Here is a 20,916-nt window from a genome sequence, read left to right as displayed (position 1 = left end):
GATCTTCTTTTAATTCTTTCTTTAGAGACTTCAAGTTCTTGTCATACAGATCTTTTACTTGCTTGGCTAGAGTCACACCAAGGTATTTTATATTGTTTTTAACTATTATGAAAGGTGTTGTTTCCCTAATTTTTTTCTTAGCCTGTTTCTCTTTTGAGTAGAGGAAGGCTACTAATTTAAGTTAATTTTATATCCAGCTACTTTGGTTTTTTTTTTTTTTTTTTTTTTGCTGAAATTGTTTATCAGGTTTAAGAGTTCTCTGGTGGAATTTTTGGGGTCACTTAGGTATACTTTCATATAATCTGCAAATAGTGATGTTTTGACTTCTTCCTTTCCAATTTGTATCACTTTGACCTCTTTTTGCTGTCTAATTGCTCTGGCTAGGACTTTAAGTACTACATTGAATAGGTAGGGGGAGAGTGGGCAGCCTTGTCTAGTCCATGATTTTAGTGTGATTGCTTCAAGTTTCTCTCCATTTAGTTTGATGTTGGCTACTGGTTTATTGTATATTGTTTTTACTATGTTTAGGTATGGGCCTTGAATTCCTAATCTTTCTAAGACTTTTAACATGAAGGGGTGTTGAATTTTGTCAAATGTTTTCTCAGCATCATTATTCTTTGAGTTTATTTATATAGTGGATTAAGTTGATGGATTTCTGTATATTGAACAATCCCTGCATCCCTGGGATGAAGCCTACTTGATCATAATGGATGATCGTTTTGACATGTTCTTAGATTCGGTTTATGAGAATTTTATTGAGTATTTTTGCATCAATATTCATTAGAAAAATTGGTCTAAAGTTTTTTTTTTGTTGTTGTTGTTGGGTCTTTGTGTGGTTTAGGTATAAGTGTAATTGTGACTTCAAAGAAAGAATTGTATCCAGTTTCTTATGTTTCTACTGTTTCTATTTTGTGGAATAGTTTGGAGAGTATTGGTATTAGGTCTTCTTTGAAGGTCTGATTGAATTCTGTCCTAAACCCTTTTGGTCCTGGGCTCAAACCCACTGGAGTTTTCTAAACAGAAGAAAGGAAAGAAAGAAGGGAGACAGGGAGGTGGATAAGGTGGGAGGGAAAGACAGGGGAGGGAGATGGGGAGGCTGAACTAGTGCAGTGAGCGGGGGCAGGAAGGGAGAATGGATGACTAATTTCAGACTGAGCATCTTGGAAGACCTTACAACACTCTCGCCTACTGAGGGAAGGATCCCCATGTTCTTCCTTCTTTCCTTTAGAGCATTTGTGGTATTAATCTGTTGCATCAAACATGTAGGTTTGTCAGAAAAACCATGTTGACCTAATTGTTCCGCTCAGGGACCTAGGGCTCCCGTGAAATCAGTTAACAGGCAGCACTGCACTAAGGGGCCCTGTGAGAATAGCTGTAAATCCTAAGGAGACCCATGACTTACACTAAAGTGTGTAAGGCTTTCTTAAATTCTATGTCAAAAAAAAACTTGCTAAAATGACACTGACAACATATATTTTTAATGGTTTGTTTTCCAGATATAGTTTAGACAGTGTAACTAAAGCAGAGGGCATTTTGATTAGTAAAGCAAATACTTCATTCTAACTGTGTGCATGTGTGTGTGTGTGTGTATGTGTATGTATGTGTGTGTATGTATGTGTATGTATGTGTGTATGTATGTGTGTATGTATGTGTGTGTATGTGTGTGTATGTGTGTGTATATATATGTGTGTGTGTGTGCATGCAACCTTGCTGTTGCTCCTCTGTCTCCATACAGAGTCTTTCCTTGGACCAGAACTCACCCAGTAGGCCAGGTTACCTCGCCAAGGAGCCCCAGGGTCCTCTGCTTCCCCAGCTCTGGGATTACAAGTGTTTGTTATCCTGTCCAGCTTCTCACACTGGTTCTGGGAGCTGAACTAGGGTACAGACACTTTTGTAACAAAAACTTTAGCAACAGAGCCATGTCGCCAAGTGCCTCTGAGGAGCTTTGTTTCTTTACAGGATGTGCAAAGGGGGAAAAAAATCTACCATCAAAACTTAAAACCTTAGTAGTTTTAAAATACCAATGATTAGCATTTTTGGAAATATTCCACAAATATGCTGAGACACTGCTGTACAAAATTTACGTGATGCTTATCATAAAAGAATATGTAGCTAGCTTTGAAACAGAAAAGAAAACGAAAGAAGGAAAACCTTCTGAAGAATTCTTATTTCACATTTGTGCCTATCACCCTGGTTATCAAAACGCTGCTAGCTACCATTTAATGAGCACCTGAGCTGTCGATTTTAATGACTGACTGACAATCTATAAGTTGATATTTCTATGAATATCAACTGTGCATGCGTTAATACAGCTAAGAATAGAAACTAACTACTCCTATTATTTAAAACAACAGAATTGTCTTACAATACTTGGCATAATACATGGAAAATAACAAACATGTCATAATTTTGAAACCATGCCAGCAGGTACTAAACAATGCACCTCAATCACCCATCACCACCCAAGGTCACTGGGAGATTCAGGGGTGCAGCTTGGTGGTAGAGCGCTTACAAACACAGGGCCTGGGTTCAATTCCCAGGACCACGAAAGAGGTCTTTCAGCCCGATACTCAATCCAGGAAGCCCACATGCTTCTGAGGCAGACTGCAGACTGCAGCACAGTGAATGAGAGAAATGTTCAGGCGGCTGCAATTTGAGATGATGGTAGATGTCATGAAACTACAGTAACGTGGCTAACAGGAAAGACACCCAGGTGTTGTCCAACCAGTAAGGTGCGCCATAATCTATAGACATGGCATCCTGGAAACTTTATTTAAACACTGAAATAAATCAACTTTGTCTATTTTCAAATACCAAAAACTAAAACTAAAGCAGTACCTCTTCCATGAAGCTGTCTTTCTTCTCCAGCATCTCCCGTAAGGTCTGGAGGATTTTAATGCACAGTTTTTCTTCTTTCTCCATCAGTTTCTTAGTGTGATTAATCAGCCTGAAAGAAAACACTAAGCCTTTAAAAAAAAAAAGACACCAAATTCTCATATATATATATATATATATCTGCCATTCCTCAGTGTACCGTGACCACGTGTGATAGGGCTGAGTGGATGTGAGCAGTGCTTCGTTACAGGGGAAGAAAGTAACATCAAGACAGTTGACCATCGCTACAGTTCAGACAAGAACACGGCTCCTTTACCCACTGTAGTGAAGCACTCGCTGGGGTTGCCGAAGGCCTTAGTACCGTGTGACGATCCCAGAGTCAGCATCAGAAGAAATGTTTACATTAGGGTGTGTAACTCAGTCCCATAGATTGCATTTAAAGGAATCTCTCTGTCCTCAATACAAGCCAGAATCAGACTAAGTCTGCTGAGGAGAAAGGGGGTTCACACAGGTCACACAACTTGCTTCTTGTTACACAATCCTAATGGGGACACCTGGAGACAGACATCCAAGCTCACCCCAACCACGCCCCATGAGTGCTGCAATTCGCCAATGAATTCGGGGCTTCAGGATAGAGTCCCAGCCATCCATGATAACTGCCACTCACAGGGGTACTTTTGAAAGCCAGTAAACTGAACAACAACACAGTCCTTATTCTGTTCCAGGGATTTCCTGGTCAGTGAAGGCATCAAAGAGACAGCACTTGCTTTAGAAGACCGGGAGACGGGACAGGTGGGCCAAGAAGGCAAGCGCGGCCAGGAGACAGCACAAAACACAGGAGATGTGAGGCTGGTGGGAGGTCCACAAAAAGATAGTGAAGAACTGGCCAGAATGTTGTGCTAAAGAGTCCAGGGTACGGGCCTGACATGGGGGATGGCCGGTCTGTGTACACGCTGTCCCCGAAGTTCCTCCTTACTGTGTCAGATATATTTTCACATTTTATAGTTTTTCTAGGTCATGCTTTTATATCATCCTTTGCCTTCATGGACCCCAAAACTCCAAATGTCTGAAAAATGCACTCTCTTTCAGAAGAGCAGATGAGGATTCGAGGGGACCCAACCAGCTGCCTGGCAGGTGAATGCCCTCGCTAACCTTAGTCTCTCACCCCCTGCCTGCGACTGAGCTGAGACCGTGTCCTTCCCCGAGGCTGTCCCCCACCCAAGCCCGCAGAGCCATCCATCCACCAGCAGAAACTTGGGCTGAATTCTCTGGAGGAAGTGGGGAAACTAATCCAGCCTTGGCTGAGGCTCCACCTTCACCAAACTCAGCTTCATTAGAGGGCTGTGCACAGCTGTGCCAGGGCCTGGCGTGGCTAGTGATCTCCGGAGCTCTAGATCTCCGGCTGTGATTGCCTCTGGAACTCTTGGCTCTGGGGAGACGGGAAGCAGTGGGCAGACAACACTGAATCTGAGCCTCTGGCCATAAAATAATTATAATAACACAGAAGAAGTCTTTAACCACTAGAGGCAATGGGGCAACCCTGCCTCTGCCCGGTGTGGGGTCCGTAACGTATGCCTGCTGCCAACCCCATCCTCATCTCTCCTTCTGGCTTCTCTAGCGCAGACTGCCTCCACCTTCAGCAGGAATCTGAGCTGCTCGGTTCTGGCTTCTTTAGTCAGCGCGGTCCTCACCTTCACATCCTGGCCCTCTGCGGTCTAACCGGACTCTACACTAACAGCAACATCCTGTGTCTGTGATGTAGGGTTGGTAGATACTCGCCAACCTCATGTCAACTTCTCATGCCAATCAGTCTGTTAATGTATGCAACCACGTGTGCCCAGTCACTACCACTCTGTAGCTCCTTTGTGCCTCGGAGTCGTACAGAAAGGATCACAGGTGTTCTGGATGGTCATGTTCCGGAAGCAGGCTGCTAGAGTCCCTCTCTCTTCCATCCCCCCCTCCCAGCCCTCCCCGCCTGCCTCCTTCCATCCCCCCAGCCCTCCCCGCCTGCCTCCTTCCATGCCCGCGGGACCCCGGCCTGCCTCCTTCCATGCCCGCGGGACCCCGGCCTGCCTCCTTCCATGCCCGCGGGACCCCGGCCTGCCTCCTTCCATGCCCGCGGGACCCCGGCCTGCCTCCTTCCATGCCCGCAGGACCCCGGCTTAGCTCCACTTACTTGGACATGAAGGCACCACATCTTATCCTGGCATCGCTCCCCTCTGGGAACAGTAGCTCCGGACTGTACAGCACATCCACAAGCACGGAGAACTCGGCCTGCATCATGGGGCTGAACTGCTGCTCCAGGGAGGCCACAACATCCTAAGCCAAGGCACAGAAAACCTTTCAAGATGCGCCACCCGGAAGAGCACTAACCAGGAAGCTAGGTGGGAGTTTCATACAAGATGGACTCTGGCTTCCCACAACACCAAATGTTTGCTATTTATACTTCAACACTCTCCCCCTCCCTCTCCCCCTCCCTCCCCTCCCCCTCTCTCTCCCAGTATCTGCATATTTTAAAGATTTTTTAAATTATGTATATATGAGGAGAGAGGTATATGCTCATGAGTGTGGGTACCTTGAAAGCCAGAACAGGGTACAGTTTAAAGGAAGGAAATGCTATAAAGAGGCGTGGGCATTACATAAACAAAGTGCGCATCAGAAACGACCACATCTGCTGAAACTGGCCTGCTAGGTAACTTGTCATGGAACAGATGGTGCTTTGGCTGCTCTGGGGTGAAGCTGTCCTCCCCTGTGGGTCAGAATTGCCACCCCATGACACCCGAATGCCAGCAGCCACCCAGGTTCACTGTGGAGTGTTAAAGCTTGTGCCAAGAGCAGCTCCGGACACACACGGCCCACCCTCTCCATTCCGGATGTCAGACCCCATTGTTAGTGTGTATGAGCTATGAGCTCGCCATTCTCTCACTGAGGGAGGGTTGCTCTTCTACCCCCACCTCACCTCTCCATGGCTAGTAACTCTACATGGTGACACTTGACTTTACATGGCCACCTGCCCTTGGCTTCTGTGACACCATACTTAGCTTTCCACATGACCTGGCCCTTCACTGAGGCTGCCCATCCGTGGTTTTCATCACTATGTTTATGCTAGAACATTCACATTGATACTTCTGTCTACAGCACACCACTCCAGACCCACAGCCACAGCTATCTGGCTGGCAGACCCACTTAGTTATTAGAATAGACATCTCAAACTCAAAATTCTCCAGATAGATGATACACAATTTCAAATCCTCCCCAACCATCCACGTGTCTTAGCAAGTGGTGCAATTGTGTCTAATTAGGGGTAACCCTGACTCCGCCCACCTTTGTCCTGCAATTCATTCATCTATCCACCCCACAAGAAAATCCATCTTGAATCTATTTGCTTCTCTCTGTTACAGATGCTGCCTTATTTCTTAAATAGTTCATTTTTAATCATGTATGTATATGTGTGTGTGCATCTGTGTGTGGGTATGTGCCATGAGTGTAGGGGCCCATGCGGCCAGCGGTATGGTTTCACCCTGGAGCTGGAGTTCCATGTGGTGAGCCACCCAAGGTTAAGTGCTGGGAATAGACTCTAGGCCTCAGCAAGAGCAGAGCATGCGCCGTCTCCACTGGAAACCTCCCAAGAGTTGCTATCACACGTATGATGAAATCCAAACGCCATGCCAGGGTCAACCACAAATGCCATGACTCGAGTGGCTTACAAACGGCAGAGTTCAGGTTTCACAGCTCAGGGACAGGAACCTGAGAATAAGGGATTAGCCGGCTCTGTGCCTATCTCCTGGTTCACACGAGGGCCAGGTGGCAGTGTTCCTGTGTAGTACGGAAGATAAACACACTGCCTTAGGTCTACAGTGTAAGAGAACAAACCTCATTCACAAGGTCCACCCTTAAGATCCGATCACCTCCCAAAATGTGTGTGCCAAAGCCTTGTCTCAGAATAGTCACACGTGACTTATCTGGAGACGAGGCCTGGCATGTCACTAGGATAACATGAGTTCATACAAGCCACTGTCACATCACTGGCAGAAATTGGGACACAGGTTTACACCTGCACAGCGGAAATATCAATGAGAAATCTACAGTCAGGGATGGAGATCTCAACAGAATAAGGCCCACTGATAGCCAGATCTCCCACCTCAGAATTAGAATAAATTCTGTTTTTTTCTATGGCTTAGGATATCCTCCCTATGGTGTTCTCTTGTGACAACCATAGAAAATTCAAACTATGTGCCTGCCACTAGCTCACTGCGCCCGAGTGTGCAGGCTAGACCATGAACAAGGACCCGGTGAAGAGAGAGACTGGTTCATTCTGACTACAAGGATATAAGTGAACACTAGAAGATAAACTGAGTCAATATCATGAAACTGTAATAATGAATGTATCATTAGAGTAATTATTTTTAGAGTAAGCTATATTTTACTAATTCTCTTATCAGCATTATAATTATTTTTATATCAAGGACCACTATGAACTAAGAATTTACCAGAGTGCATCAAATTATATATACTCGTTAAAAAAAAAATTAGTCAGTCAAGACAATCGCCCCAGAAACTCCTCATTCAAAGGGTAGGGGTGGCAGAGAGTCATAGAAGACAGCTTTAACCCTAACAAGATGTGACATACCCATCCACATTGTGTTGTAAGACACGTCTTAGGAATGCAGAATTTAGAAAACATTCTGTCACTGCGTGTTCTCCCTGTACCTGGAGCTTTTCGATAATGTTTCTGTAATCCCACGCTGGCCCTCCAAGCGCTTCCTTGAATCGAGGTCCAGAGCGGGCCGAGAGTCTCCAGCCCATGGCCGCTCGCTGCACTGTGCTTGAGTGGTTCTTCATGAAGAGCGTGTTGACCTGGCTGTCCAAGTCCACTGGGATCGCAATCCCACGGTTTTTGGCTGGAAAAAAAAAAAGATGGGAAGCATTTCTCTCTCAATTTGGCTAAATATTTTTTAGACATTAGCCAGACACACTAACAAACAAGGAAGACTTTTTAAGAAGGAAAGAAAGAAGAAAGGGAGGCAGGAAGGAAGGAAGGGAGAGAGGGAGGGAGGGAGAAAGGGAGGGAGGGAGAAAGGGAGGGAGGAAGGGAGGGAAGGAGAGAGGGAGGGAGGGAGGGAAGGAGAGAGGGAAGGAGAGAGGGAGGAAGGGAGGGAAGGAGAGAGGGAGGGAGGGAGGGAGGGAAGGAGAGAGGGAAGGAGAGAGGGAGGGAGGGAATGAGGGAGGGAGGGAGGAAAGGAGGGAGGGAGGGAAGGAGGGAGAGAGGGAGGGAAGGAGGGAGGGAGGGAGGGAAAGAGAGAGGGAGGGAGGGAGAAAGGGAGGGAGGGAGGGAGGGAAGGAGAGAGGGAGGGAAGGAAAGGGAGGGAGAGAAGGAGGGAGGGGAGGAGGGAGGGAGGGAAAGAGGGAGGGAGGGAAGGAGGGAGGGAGAGAAGGAGAGAGGGAGGGAATGAGGGAGGGAGGGAAGGAGAGAGGGAAGGAGAGAGGGAGGGAAGGAAGGGAGGAGGGAGGGAGGGAGGGAAGTCCTTCAACTTTGCCATACAATCATTTTACATATTTCCAGGCTAAAATCTGCTGAGATTATTTAGTTCTCCCAACCAATGGGTAACGTATGATCACTGAACCGGCAAGATCCGATCAGATTTCTTGGTGGTTAATGTTTCAGATGCGCTCAGTCCCAGCATCAATATGGAGCACATTCTAACAAGCATGCACGTCTTTACCTTCCCAGATGCCAAAGACAATAGAAACCCAGACAGAAAACACACAGCCAAAGCCTGCCAAGCTATTAACTTAATTATCGGGTGTGCGTGTGTTTACGTGTGTGCATATGTGTGCCCACAAAATTGCATGTGATCAAATGTCTCCAGCAAAAAGCAACGGAAATATTAAAAGGTTAAAAAAAAGAAAAGAAAGAGAGAAAGAGAGAAAACCCTTCCTTGGAAGGTGGTACATGGTGCCTGTCTATCTGAAGACCCACGACATATGCATCGTAACAGACTTATGTCACAAGAACTGAGCAATCGGAAGGCTTGTCATGAGAGAAATGGAAGTGTGGCAGCATTTGTACCACAGAAAGAGAAAACCAGGCCATTGGAGAAAAAAGTACACAAAACCCTGAGCTTGAAGCAGGTCTTTTCAGAAGGACAATGAGCCAGTTGCAGGTGTGGCCTTGGGCACACTGCGTCATCTGGGATACTCAGACACCCACCGAAATGTCAGGGAAGGAAGGAAGGAAGGCCTCCTCCCTCTCACCCAGAGGACAGAGCTGGAAAAACAGATCAAACATCCTCTCGGGAAAGCGGAGAGGGCAGGGTGATGCCGAGACTGGCAGAGAAGCAGGACAGAGCTTGACACGACTCCAGACATCATCAGATAAAGGGCAGCTGGGGATGTGGGTGGGCAAGGAGCAGGTCCAGCCAAGGGGAGACCACATGTATATCCCAGTTACCAAGCCAGCCTCCCATTAACACCCACCATGACTCCCTGCCTGTCCTATAAACACACCTGTATGTGTGCACACACTAGTGCACACACACACATGCACAGATGCACTGACTCCACAATGCACAGATGCACACACACACACATGCACAGATGCACACACATGCACAGATGCACATGCACACACACATGCACAGATGCACACACATGCACAGATGCACACACACATGCACAGATGCACACACATGCACAAATGCACATACACATGCACAGATGCACACACATGCACAGATGCACACACATGCACAGATGCACTGACTCCACACATGCACAGATGCACACACACATGCACAGATGCACACACACACATGCACAAATGCACACACATGCACAGATGCACACACACACATAGATGCACACATACATGCACAGATGCACACACATGCACAGATGCACACACATGCACAAATGCACATACACATGCACAGATGAACACACACATGCACAGATGCACACACATGCACAGATGCACACACATGCACAGATGCATGCTCACAAAGGGAAGGTTCCCATGTCATTTGCCCAGCCCTTCCCACAGAACTCCAGGTTAGCCTTTCTCATTTCTACAAGGATTCCAGGCCAGGAATAGGCCGTTTAGACTACAGTGGACACTTGTGAGAGCAAAACCCCCTCCCACACACTCCACCCATGACAGCCACTACCCATGACTACAAGAAAGCCTCAGGGACCACAAATAATACCATTAGCACCGAGAACAATGACCTCCCGTAAAACAGATGATTCAAGACCAAGCGAGAAATATTTAATTCTAATTATTATCCCTAGAAAATTTGAGTAGACACCACACCCAAAAACTTTTAAGGAGAGAAAAAAATTAAAATTAAAATGTGATTGTAAAAATAAACATTCTGAAGGTTAACCGAGAAAGAAAAGGATGAGAACAAAAGTGAAAAACTGGAAAAGGAAGCCAGGGAACCTTCTAGAACATACACACAAAAGACTAAAGGAATTAAAAGGTATGAAGTAGGGTGGGGGCAAATCCAGGAAGATACAGACCTGAGAAAAGTGATGGAAGAAAAAGACATATTGATTATAAGGAATTAAGAAATGTGTTGAGGGGCTGGAGGGTTAGCTCAGTGGGAAGGAGACGGTGATTGGTTCCCAGCACCCATGTGGGTCAGCTGACAACTGCCTGCAACTCCAGTTCCTGGAGATCCGATGCCCTCTTCTGGCCACTCCATGAACTGCATGCATGTGTTACATCTACAGACAAGCAAACATACACATGCACACATAAGAATCAACTTTGTTTTGAAGAGAAATTTCTTGCATCTGAAACAGGGAGTCGAGCCTCTGGTTAAAGGACTCATTGGTTGTTAGTGGGACTAAATAAACTGAGAGGCCACATTGTGCTGAAATTGTGTGAAGGTAGAAGACCAGGTTGTGAGCTACAAGCCAAGGGGGCCAGCAGCTGTCAGCAGAGAGCAAAACTAATAGGAAGGTCAGATGCAGCCGCTGCCTGGAGCTGCTAGTGCTCACCTCGAGACTCTGACCCTCCAGAACTATACTAGCTAAACTACAAGCATTGCTCTGACAATGTCAGCCTGAGGTTGGAGAAACAAACACAGTGCCAAGTTAACGCCAAAAGCTTAGAGATGTCAAGGGAGAAAAGCGATACCTAGAAATACCAGGCTGGCCACTGAATCCTCATCTGCAGGGCTGGGCTGGAGGGATGGAATGGACAGTCGGTGGTTTTGACAGCAATGATCTCAAATTCATTCCAGAACAAATGCCTAAGAAACTTTTCTCTGAAACCCCTGTGCACAAAATTGCATCAAAAAAGAGAAAATAATCCAAGAAAATGTCAACGGAGTAGAAGAAACTACGGCAACTCTACCTGAGCCTGAATAGGACAGAGCTAGGGACAAAGACCCTCGTGACACGGACGGCCCATCAGGAAAAAGTCGAGTTCCACACACTTCATTGTTTTTGCAAATAGTTACACATCCATATATCACAACTTACAAGTCCCGACAGAGAAGAATTATTTCTAATCCAAACTGGAACTCAGGTTTCACAAACCACAACTGGGCGAAGCCAGTAACACAACCAACAAGAAGCAGGGAGAAGAGAAGGGCCGTGGGGGAAGGCAATGTTTCCTAGTGATATGTGTGAAATTGTGATACTTAGAGCTGCTCAGTCAGGAAGCAGACACACATGGATCACAGTCAGTTACAGCAGCAAGACCAGAAGATGTGTTCTAAATTCTAAACATACAAAAGAGGAATGGGAGAGAGGGAGAGGGAAGGAAGGAAGGAAGAAGGGAGGGAGAGAAGGAGGGAGGGAAATTAGGAGGGAAGAAAGGAGGAAGGGAAGAAAGGAAGAAGGGAAAGAGGGAGTGAGGGAAGGAGGGAGGGAAAGAGAGAGAAGACAGAGGCAAAGAGAAGAGAGCTAGGAGGAGAGGGGAAGAAGGAAATAGGGAAATAGAAGGAGATAAGAGAGATAAGGAGAGGAGACAGATGGGAAAGAGAGGGGAGAGGAGAGGAGAGAGAGTGAGAGAGTAAAGGAGAGAGAGTGAGAGAGAGAGAGAGAGAGAGAGAGAGAGTGTGTGTGTGTGTGTGTGTGTGTGTGTGAAAGAGAGAGAGAGAGAAGGTGGAGGAGAAGGAGAAGAAGACATAATCAGGTTTTCCTTTGCATAGGTAGGAAAATGCTAGATTGCACTGTTTCTGCTGGTAAAAATTCACCAAGAAAGTACTATCAAACACTTCTTTGAAACAAGCAATTTCTGCTGCCAACAGAGCCAGGTACTTAAATTCAAGTTCCAGCTAGAACTGGTTTAGGAACGCAGGCGGCTGGGAGCAGCTCTCCTGACGTCAGCACCGCTGTCTGGATTCATCCAGAGCAGACCCCCACTGCCCCTGACTGCCTACCGTGGGCCAGCACAGCCTGTGCCCATGTCCCTTGCCCACGCTACACCAAGACACGCTGTTCCCCGGACAGGCGCCTCCACACTGTCACGCAACACAGGGTTTGGACAGATACTTAATCTTGCTACGTGATGAAACTCTGCTGAGACTTCTGCTCCTTCTTGGGCGCTCGCCACGTGATCAGCATCTGAACACAGAATGGAGCTCCTTCAGGGTCGCTGCCCAACCAACACATATAACAAAGTTTACAGACCTCCGCTCTCCTCTCTAGGTACTGCGACCGGGCTGTTGGCTCTGCTTAAGCTGTGCATTTAGCACCCCGGAATGAGTCTGGCCCCATCTAAGCACAGTTGCTGAGAATGCAGCAGACAGGGCTGTGGGGATTAGAGTACATACTGCCGTAGACTCAATTCTGAGAGCCCGTGGGGCCCTCTTCTGGCCCCCAACGTCTACTCGCTGCACAAACGCACACGGAGACACACTAGGTATGCGCAGGTTCAAACAACAGCAATGAAATGGTTTCTTTTATCAATAGTGTGACACAGGAGAAAACGCTGCACAGATACTTTCCCGAAGACATCCGTGAAAATTTAGTTCAGTGAGGAGACTCTGTCCCTTACATGAGTAAATGCACGCAGCCACATGTGCCCACTGCAGGTCCGCCCATGAGTTCCACCCCACCCCAGGCATCAGCGGTGGCACATGGAGGGAATACTGAAGACACTCCACCGTTGTGACCCGTTTGAGTATCTTTCTGCTCCGCAATCTGTGTGGCTATCTCAACCTAATGTCCTGTCTTGATATGAATTACACAATATAGACACCAGGTAAAATATGCAACTTTCCTGGCCTATATATAAACCGTGGCCTCTGGTTAAACTGACTTTGAAGCCATGGAAGATTAGCCCTGCAACCGAGGACACCGAGTGCACACAGGACCGCGAGCCAACAGTAAGGTTGGGCGTGCAGCTCACAGTAGGACACATGCCCAGCACACATGAGGCTTGCAGCTCACAGTAGGACACATGCCCAACACACATGAGGCGTGCAGCTCACAGTAGGACACATGCCCAGCACACATGAGGAGTGCAGCTCACAGTAGGACACATGCCCAACAAACATGAGGCGTGCAGCTCACAGTAGGACACATGCCCAGCACACATGAGGCTTGCAGCTCACAGTAGGACACATGCCCAGCACACATGAGGAGTGCAGCTCACAGTAGGACACATGCCCAGCACACATGAGGAGTGCAGCTCACAGTAGGAGCTCACAGTAGGACACATGCCCAGCACACATGAGGAGTGCAGCTCACAGTAGGAGCTCACAGTAGGACACATTTCCAGCACACGTGAGGCGCTTGATCCAACTCCCGGCATCTCAAGACAAGAGCAGACAAATTAAATTTTAAATAAAGAGCCTCTACAAACGAGTAGATTCTCTGCTCTGTCGATATGACACAGATACGAGTTTGAAGCCAAAGTGGAAAAGGCTGGGTTAGACTTCCAAGGGTTGGTTAAAAGGCACCGGGCCGGGGGTCAGAAAGGAACGCTGGAATTAGGGAAAGCATGCACAGGAGCGTTGGCTGGGAAAACAGTGTTTTTAAGTCAAGACCGTGATCCACACTGAGCTAAATTCTATCGAGCTAGAACATTCCGGGTTCCGTGGTGTACACGCAGCAGGGTGAATTCCCCACCGTTAACAGCTAACGAGCCTGCTGTGCCCAGTCATTCCGAATACCTGCCACATGTCACATGTGTCATTAAAGTTCCAACAGGGAAGTGTTTCTCTTTTGTCCCTAAGTTAGAACCACTGCCTGGTTAGAAACATGTCATCAGAGGACAGGAATCTGGGTCCCTAAGTGTCTGGGAGAGGACAGGGCTGGCGCCCAAGCACTTTGCTTTGAGAGACATTTGCCTAAAGGAAATGACTTCTCGAAAATGAGCCACCTTTATTCACAGGTATTTTTATTACAAGGCTAACCTCCTAATTAGGCTTATAGATCCTAAAATTTTCCTGGATATGACATGTCCTTTCAGGGGCTTTGGGATGTAATCGAGATCTATTTCTAATTATATAATTCATTAAAAACCGTGTGTTCTGTGAAGGATTTTAACTAGCTGTAGTCACTGAAGGTATCTGCCAGACCAAGCCTTCTGAAAACACATATAGCTCCATGATAGGTGCCGTGGGGGGAAAGTGCTTAGATACACAGGCTGACAGGTGTGGGGGAGGGGCAGCAGGGAGGGTAAGCATTAATTAGAAAATGGTGGTTGTCAGCCCATCAGAACCAGAACAGCTGGAGCTGGAGGAGGAAGATGTGGGCCGGAGCTGTTCTCCGGCACAGAGTCCTCAGAATAAATCCGCACACAAGTACTCATAGCTGATTTTGCATGTGTGTGTGTGTGTGTGTGTGTGTGTTCAGCTGTGCAAGGGCACATGTGTGTGCACACACCTATATGGAGGCAAGAAGATAAGGCACATGCCTGTAATTACTGACTGCACCTCTTTTGTGTAGACAGGCTCTCCCACTAGCCTGGAATTGGGCAAGTAAACCCCAGGGATCCACTATCTCTGCCTTGACAGGGCTGGAATTACAGGCACGTGTCACACTGCCAAGACTTTGCATATGGCTTTAGACACTGAACTCAGGCCCTCTTGCAGGTGCCCCACTGAGCTGTTTCCCTGACACACTAGAGTTTTTACATAGGAAGAACATTGGAAGCACAGATACACGCTTCCTGTGTGACAATTTACCACATGGAAGCTCCACTCATCCTCAACCTGAACAAAGCACAGGCTTCTGTGGTCACCCAAGAAGAGGAGGGGAGGCCTGACTGGCCATCTGGAAAGATAAAGTTGAGTCCATTCCACACAACCTGTAAGTAAACGAATCCTAGATGTCTCACAGTCGACTTCCTCACCCTCCCATTTCTTGATCCCTCCCCCCTTCCTCCCTCCCTCCCTCCCCACTCTCTCCCTCCCCCCTCTCTCCATCTTCCCCCTTCTTCATCTCCCTGTCTGTGAACCAGGAGGAACCCACAGTCTTCATGGTCTCGGTGTGCTGAGTACAGAGCTTACGGCATGGGCCACCACATGGGCCACCATGCTTACGCCCATGGAGCTCAAGGCTTTTAATGGTAACTCCAGAAAGATGCGGACAAACCAAAACGATGAAAATCCCCTGGGGATTAAACAACACCTCAGAATGACAGACTATTCTGAAAATGAAATTGAACCTTAAAAAAAAAAAAGTTGGGCTAATGGCTTAGTGAAACGTGCTTCACAGGAAGGGTAGCAGGTTCCATCGTTAACAAGCCAAGTGTGGCGGTGTGCAACTGTAACCTAAAACTGGGGACGCAGACAGGAGAACCCCAGCCCTCACTGGCCAGCCTACCATACCTACTTGTCAGGTCCCAGACCCACGGGGAACCTCCCTAAAAGATGGGTTGCCCTAAACACAGCTGCATCCACGGAACCTTGTGCAAATTCTTACACAAACTGAAAAGCACCATCGTTATTATTTACAGCATAACACATTCTACAGAATGTAGAATATACAGACATATGTTCCTTAGCCTGAAAAAATTTCAATGAGGATTTAAGAAAACCAGTCACCAAACAGTCACAGAGCCCACTGCACGAATGATGAGGATTTTGGACAATAGCAGGTTGAGCTAATCGTGCTTTGAGAGCACCTGAGAAACGGGTGTTTCACACGTGTAACTACCATTGGTATTTGCACTTATAAGACGTGTGTTTACCAATTCACAAATGCATCAAAAGGCTTTATAACCATTTAGGAGTGCCAGACCGTGCCATATTTTACACATATGTTGTTCTCTATCCCCTTAAATATTGTATTCTTAAATGTCTGCGTCGTTCCACGCTTCAGTGTTGCTAAGCATTTGCAAAGGAAACTGAGGCAGACATGACCGTGTGTCTGAGCTGTAAAGTTTCACACACCTTCCCCTTCCCACCATGGCTGAATGTCATGGGAGGCCACACTCCTAAGCTGTCCGATGTCTCTTCACACCTGATCTAGTCAGAAGGAGGTATTGACTGGGCTCACAAACAGGCCAGTTTCCAAGAGAGATGGAGATTCGCAGCAACCAACCCTGTCGTGGATGTCTCTCTGCTTCCCCGTTATACAGAAAGAAACTTTCAAATAGCTGGTCTTCTCTGTGCTCTGCCTCTGCCTTCCTTGGTTCCTCTCTGTCTGTGAAATCCCAACCTTCACTAGATCGCAGAAAGTCATTGTGTTTTATACTGGGGTGGAGGGTGCCTGACTCTAGAATCACACTCAAGGTGATTTGTCGTCATATTGCCTTTTGAGACCAACCAAGGCAAAGTCCCCAGAGATCATAGACTATCATACAGCAACATACACCTATTCTATGATTACCGTCTCATTGTTAGCAGGATTTAGAAACACCTAGTGACACTCTTGGGTGTATCCATGAGGGTGTTTCCAGAGACGTTTGGCCAAGGAAGGAAGGTCCACCCTGCCAGAGGTGGCTCCCCGACAGCTGGGCTCCCCGACGGAATAAAAAGGGGTGAAATGAGCATTCATGTCTCTCTGCTTCCTGTCTGTGGGTCGGCTGCCTCTAGGGACACACGTGTCACCACACCGTTCCCACCACAGTGGAACGTGCCCTCAAGGCATCAGCCAAAGACACTCATGGAGGGCTTCCTCCTGAAGTTGTTTTTGTGAAGAATTTTGTCTTCGATAAGGAAGTAACAAATATGCTTATTATCCTGTTTATCGGGAACAGATTTCCAGGCCCTGGTGACAATAACAGCCAAGTCTCTGTTTCCAGAGGATGAGAAGCAAACAGTCAAGAAGTGAGAAAGAAGAAATCTTATATGATGGTATGGTCACAGAATCTTATATGATGGTATGGTCACAGGTGCTTGAGCTATGTGACTATGAACTGTGACGATATGCTGGTATTGTATATGATAATATGAAATAACACATGGGACTATGATATGATATGAAGATATGGTATGATTATAAGGCATGTTGTGATATGTGATGACGGTGTGATATGAAAGGATATGATGTGCATATAGGTGATAATATATGTGTCATGATATAACATGATACATGTTACATGATGAAGATGTGATATGACTGAATGTTATAATGGCATGGTATGATAGGATATAATATGAGATTATGACATGATATGACATGATATATGACATGATGTGACATGATATGGTATGACATGATATGGTATGATATGATATGGTATGATATGACATGACATGACATGGTATGGTATGATATGGTATGACATGATATGATATGATATGACATGACATGACATGGTATGATATGATATGGTATGACATGATATGATATGGTGTGATGTGATATTATATGGTATGACATGATATGACATGATATATGACATGATGTGACATGATATGGTATGACATAATATGGTATGACATGACATGACATGGTATGATATGATATAATATATGATGATATCAGACCATTATTAACAAATAAAATTGTGCCTGGTTTATTTCTCTGTGAGGTTCTAGACAGGGAAGCTTGTGTAACTCTCAGCCACAAGCCCAGTTACCTCAAGAAATGTGCAAAAGTCAAAGCAGACGCGGTGACTTACCCACTTCAGCCAGGGCTCTGATGCAGGACTCCACCGAGGCCTTCTGAGCTGGGTTGGGCCAGGTGCAGTTGTAAATCCTGAAGGCGGACTGCAGCAGCTGGATAAAGACCGGCTGGTGGGTCTGAAACGGAAGGAAAGTGCTGACTCCGTGCCCATAAGCCACTGAGGACAGAGCTGAGCTCTGCCTTAGCAAACAATAAGGTACCTGCAGTGTGTGCTTCTGTGCCACTCACAAGAATGCCCCGTTTCAAAATGGCATGCCAGGCTCTACAGAGGATTGGTCACTTGGTTTTTATTATATTTGTGTGTGTGCTCAATGTGTGAGCACAGTGTGTATGCAGTGTGTGTGTGCAGTGTGTGCAGTGTGTACAAGTGTGCAGTGTGTGTGCCCAGTATGTGTATGTGCCCAGTGTGTGTGTGCCCAGTGTGTGTGCCCAGTGTGTATGTGCCCTGTGTGTGTGCAGTGTGTGTATGTTCACTGTGTGCACAGTATCTGTGTGCCCAATTAGCATGTGCCCAGTGTGTGTGTGTGTGTGTGTGTAAGGGTTGTGCAAGGTATGTGCAGTGTATGTGTGCACAGTGTATTCAGCATATGTGAACAGTGTATATAATATATGCAGTGTGTGCACTGTGTGTGTACTGTATGTGTGCACAGTGTGTGTGTAGCATGTGTGTGCACTGTGAGTGTGTATAGGCCAGAGGCTGATCTCAGCTAGCTTCCTATATTCCATCTACTTTGGTGGGCAGGACCTCTCACTGAACCTGAAGCTGTTTTGGCTCCACCTGACTGGCCTCTGAGTTCTGATCCTGCACAGACCCACCAGCTTGGGTGCCCCACTTGTACGTGTGTTCTGGGGAATCAAACTCATGTCCTAGTTTTCACAACAATCATTCTGCCTCCTCATTGGTCCTTTAACTATATTTCTAATTTTTAAAAAATGCAAGTTCAAGGGTCCACCTGTGTGGAACGTGACATGTCTACTGCCATGTTCACTGTGAAGAACCCCAATGTCAATATATTAAAGATGTCATTGCTCACACCAACAGACACAGAAAGAGTCACCAAACGGGAAGCCCACTCATCCGTGATCCAACGTGTAATTCCTAATAAAATGGAAGTGTTCTGTTGAGCCGTTACAGTACATTTAGAGATGAGTGACCAAAAGCTGTACACACTCAGTACGTTTTTTTTTTTTTTTTCTGATGGTGTTGACTGAAGGTGGACAGGATCTGCATACACAGACTGCAGCACGTGTGTTCTTTACACAAACAAAATGCAATTCTGTGGCGCTACACTAGGAAACCTGTTTTCCTTAGTCATTAATTTCCCCTTTGAAACATGAGTTTAATAAGCCACCCTGCAGATATGCCACAGTGTATTCTGCTGTCCATCTGTGGACCTTAAATAAGGTCGAAAAGTGTAAATAATTTTAAGTATTTATAAAGACTTGTATGAAAAGCTCAATGTGCCAAGCTTTATGATAAATTACTAACAGGTAGCAGGCGGGCAGGTCCACCTGAACAGTCGGCCATTATCTCAAGACTCGGCCCTCCACAGACAGACGTGACAGTCTGGCAGTATTGGAAAGTAGAAAATAACTTAACCGCAAGAGGCCTCCGTGTGTAAAATAAAGTTGGGGCTGGGGGGAGCAGCAAGAAGGGAGGGGGTGTAGATGGGGCCATCATCTGTCCATCTGCTTAAATGACACAGAAACTGAATTTCCTACTAAAGTGTGAATTTCAAAGTGAGTCACTACAGACAAAACTGTGAAAGCCAAGAGACATGAAAACACACAGAAAACACAGGGACCAAAGAAGGGCAGAGAGCGTAGAAGTTGAGAAAATATGACCACACCTACACATGAAATGCCACCGGGAGACCCACCTCCCCGCCTCACTAGAGTAAGTTAATGCTAAGATGCAAGTTTGGCTGAAAGAGGCACAGTGCTGTGTAACGCAGGGCACAGGGACTTTCCCGAGTGTCGGAGGGACCTTCCTAGCAGAACACAGTTCATTCCAGACACAGGAGGCAGGCGCCCTGCAGCCCTGTGCTCCGGGACTGGCTTCAGCTACCTGGAGGCTGGTACTGTTATCCGAAAACGGCGAGTTGAAGAAGCCGCTCACGATGTTCATGACTGACTCTGTCACACACCTCTCCAGAAAGGTGTCTGCGTGTTTCCTGTCTGTGGTGGTGTTACAGACCTGGGGAGAAAGCAAAGCAGGTCTTTAAATTGGTAGAAGAACATTCTAAAAGTTTCCCGGAGAGTTCTCTGCAGCCATTGCTATACTTTGTGAAGCTGCTTCAGATGGAAAGATTTTGGTCCAAATTCACTAAGACATCCGTCTGTGGCAGCTTCCGCCACACGCCTCTGTCATTTCTGCTTCCAGTGCCTTCACACCCCGGGATCGGGGTTAACTCGCCGTTTTCTCTATCTTTGCCCTCCAAGCTCTCCCTTGGTCCACAAGCTTGATTTTGATGAGAGCCACATGCATTCACGGAGAGGTAGCCAAAGAAAAGAGCCATTGTGAGTATAACCGGATGAGAGGACGTGGAGGTGTGACATTCGAGTGTGGAATGGCTTCTATGGGTGTTTGGGCTCAAACATTTGGTCCCTAGCTGGCGGTGCTATTTTGGAGAATGTGGAGTTGTGCCCGACAGTTCTACACAGTGGGGGGCACATCCATCTATGGAACTCACCCTACACAACTGTGCTGCCAGTTTACAAATATAGCATATATATTATGCTATGTGTGTGTATATACACATACACATACACATATAATGTTTGCATATTGGATCCCAGTAGCCGTGATGGGTTGAACATGCCTTCAACTTAGAGCCTTGCTAGAGGAAGTGACTCATTCATTATGACGAGTCTGGAGGTTTGGAAATCCCACCCACTTCCTGTCTTTTCCCTGTTTCTTCTTTGGCCAAGGTGTGAGAGGAGGAGCCTCAGCCACACAGGCGTGCCCACCACACAGCCACCTGCTATCATCCCTTCCCCTCCACACAGACAAGGTCCTCCCTTCCGAGTCAATGCTTCTTC

The 20,916-nt window shown here is 46.7% G+C and overlaps 1 protein-coding gene across 2 annotated transcripts in view; it reads right to left on the bottom strand.

The window, feature by feature from the left end:
• Positions 1-20,916, bottom strand: part of ITPR2 (inositol 1,4,5-trisphosphate receptor type 2) — a 355,767-nt gene that overhangs the window by 170,906 nt on the left and 163,945 nt on the right. For both annotated transcript variants that reach the window (XM_080914558.1, XM_080914557.1), the window contains 5 exons: positions 19,943-20,071; positions 17,870-17,990; positions 7,546-7,736; positions 5,012-5,154; positions 2,839-2,947 (listed from right to left, as the gene is read on the bottom strand). In XM_080914558.1, coding sequence (XP_080770684.1) covers positions 2,839-2,947; positions 5,012-5,154; positions 7,546-7,736; positions 17,870-17,990; positions 19,943-20,071 — 693 coding nt within the window. The remainder of the gene's footprint in view (positions 1-2,838; positions 2,948-5,011; positions 5,155-7,545; positions 7,737-17,869; positions 17,991-19,942; positions 20,072-20,916) is intronic.

This window comes from Micromys minutus (assembly GCF_963924665.1).
Source record: "Micromys minutus genome assembly, chromosome: 3".
Lineage (NCBI taxonomy): Eukaryota > Metazoa > Chordata > Mammalia > Rodentia > Muridae > Micromys > Micromys minutus.
This window is presented reverse-complemented; position numbering and strand designations above follow the sequence as displayed.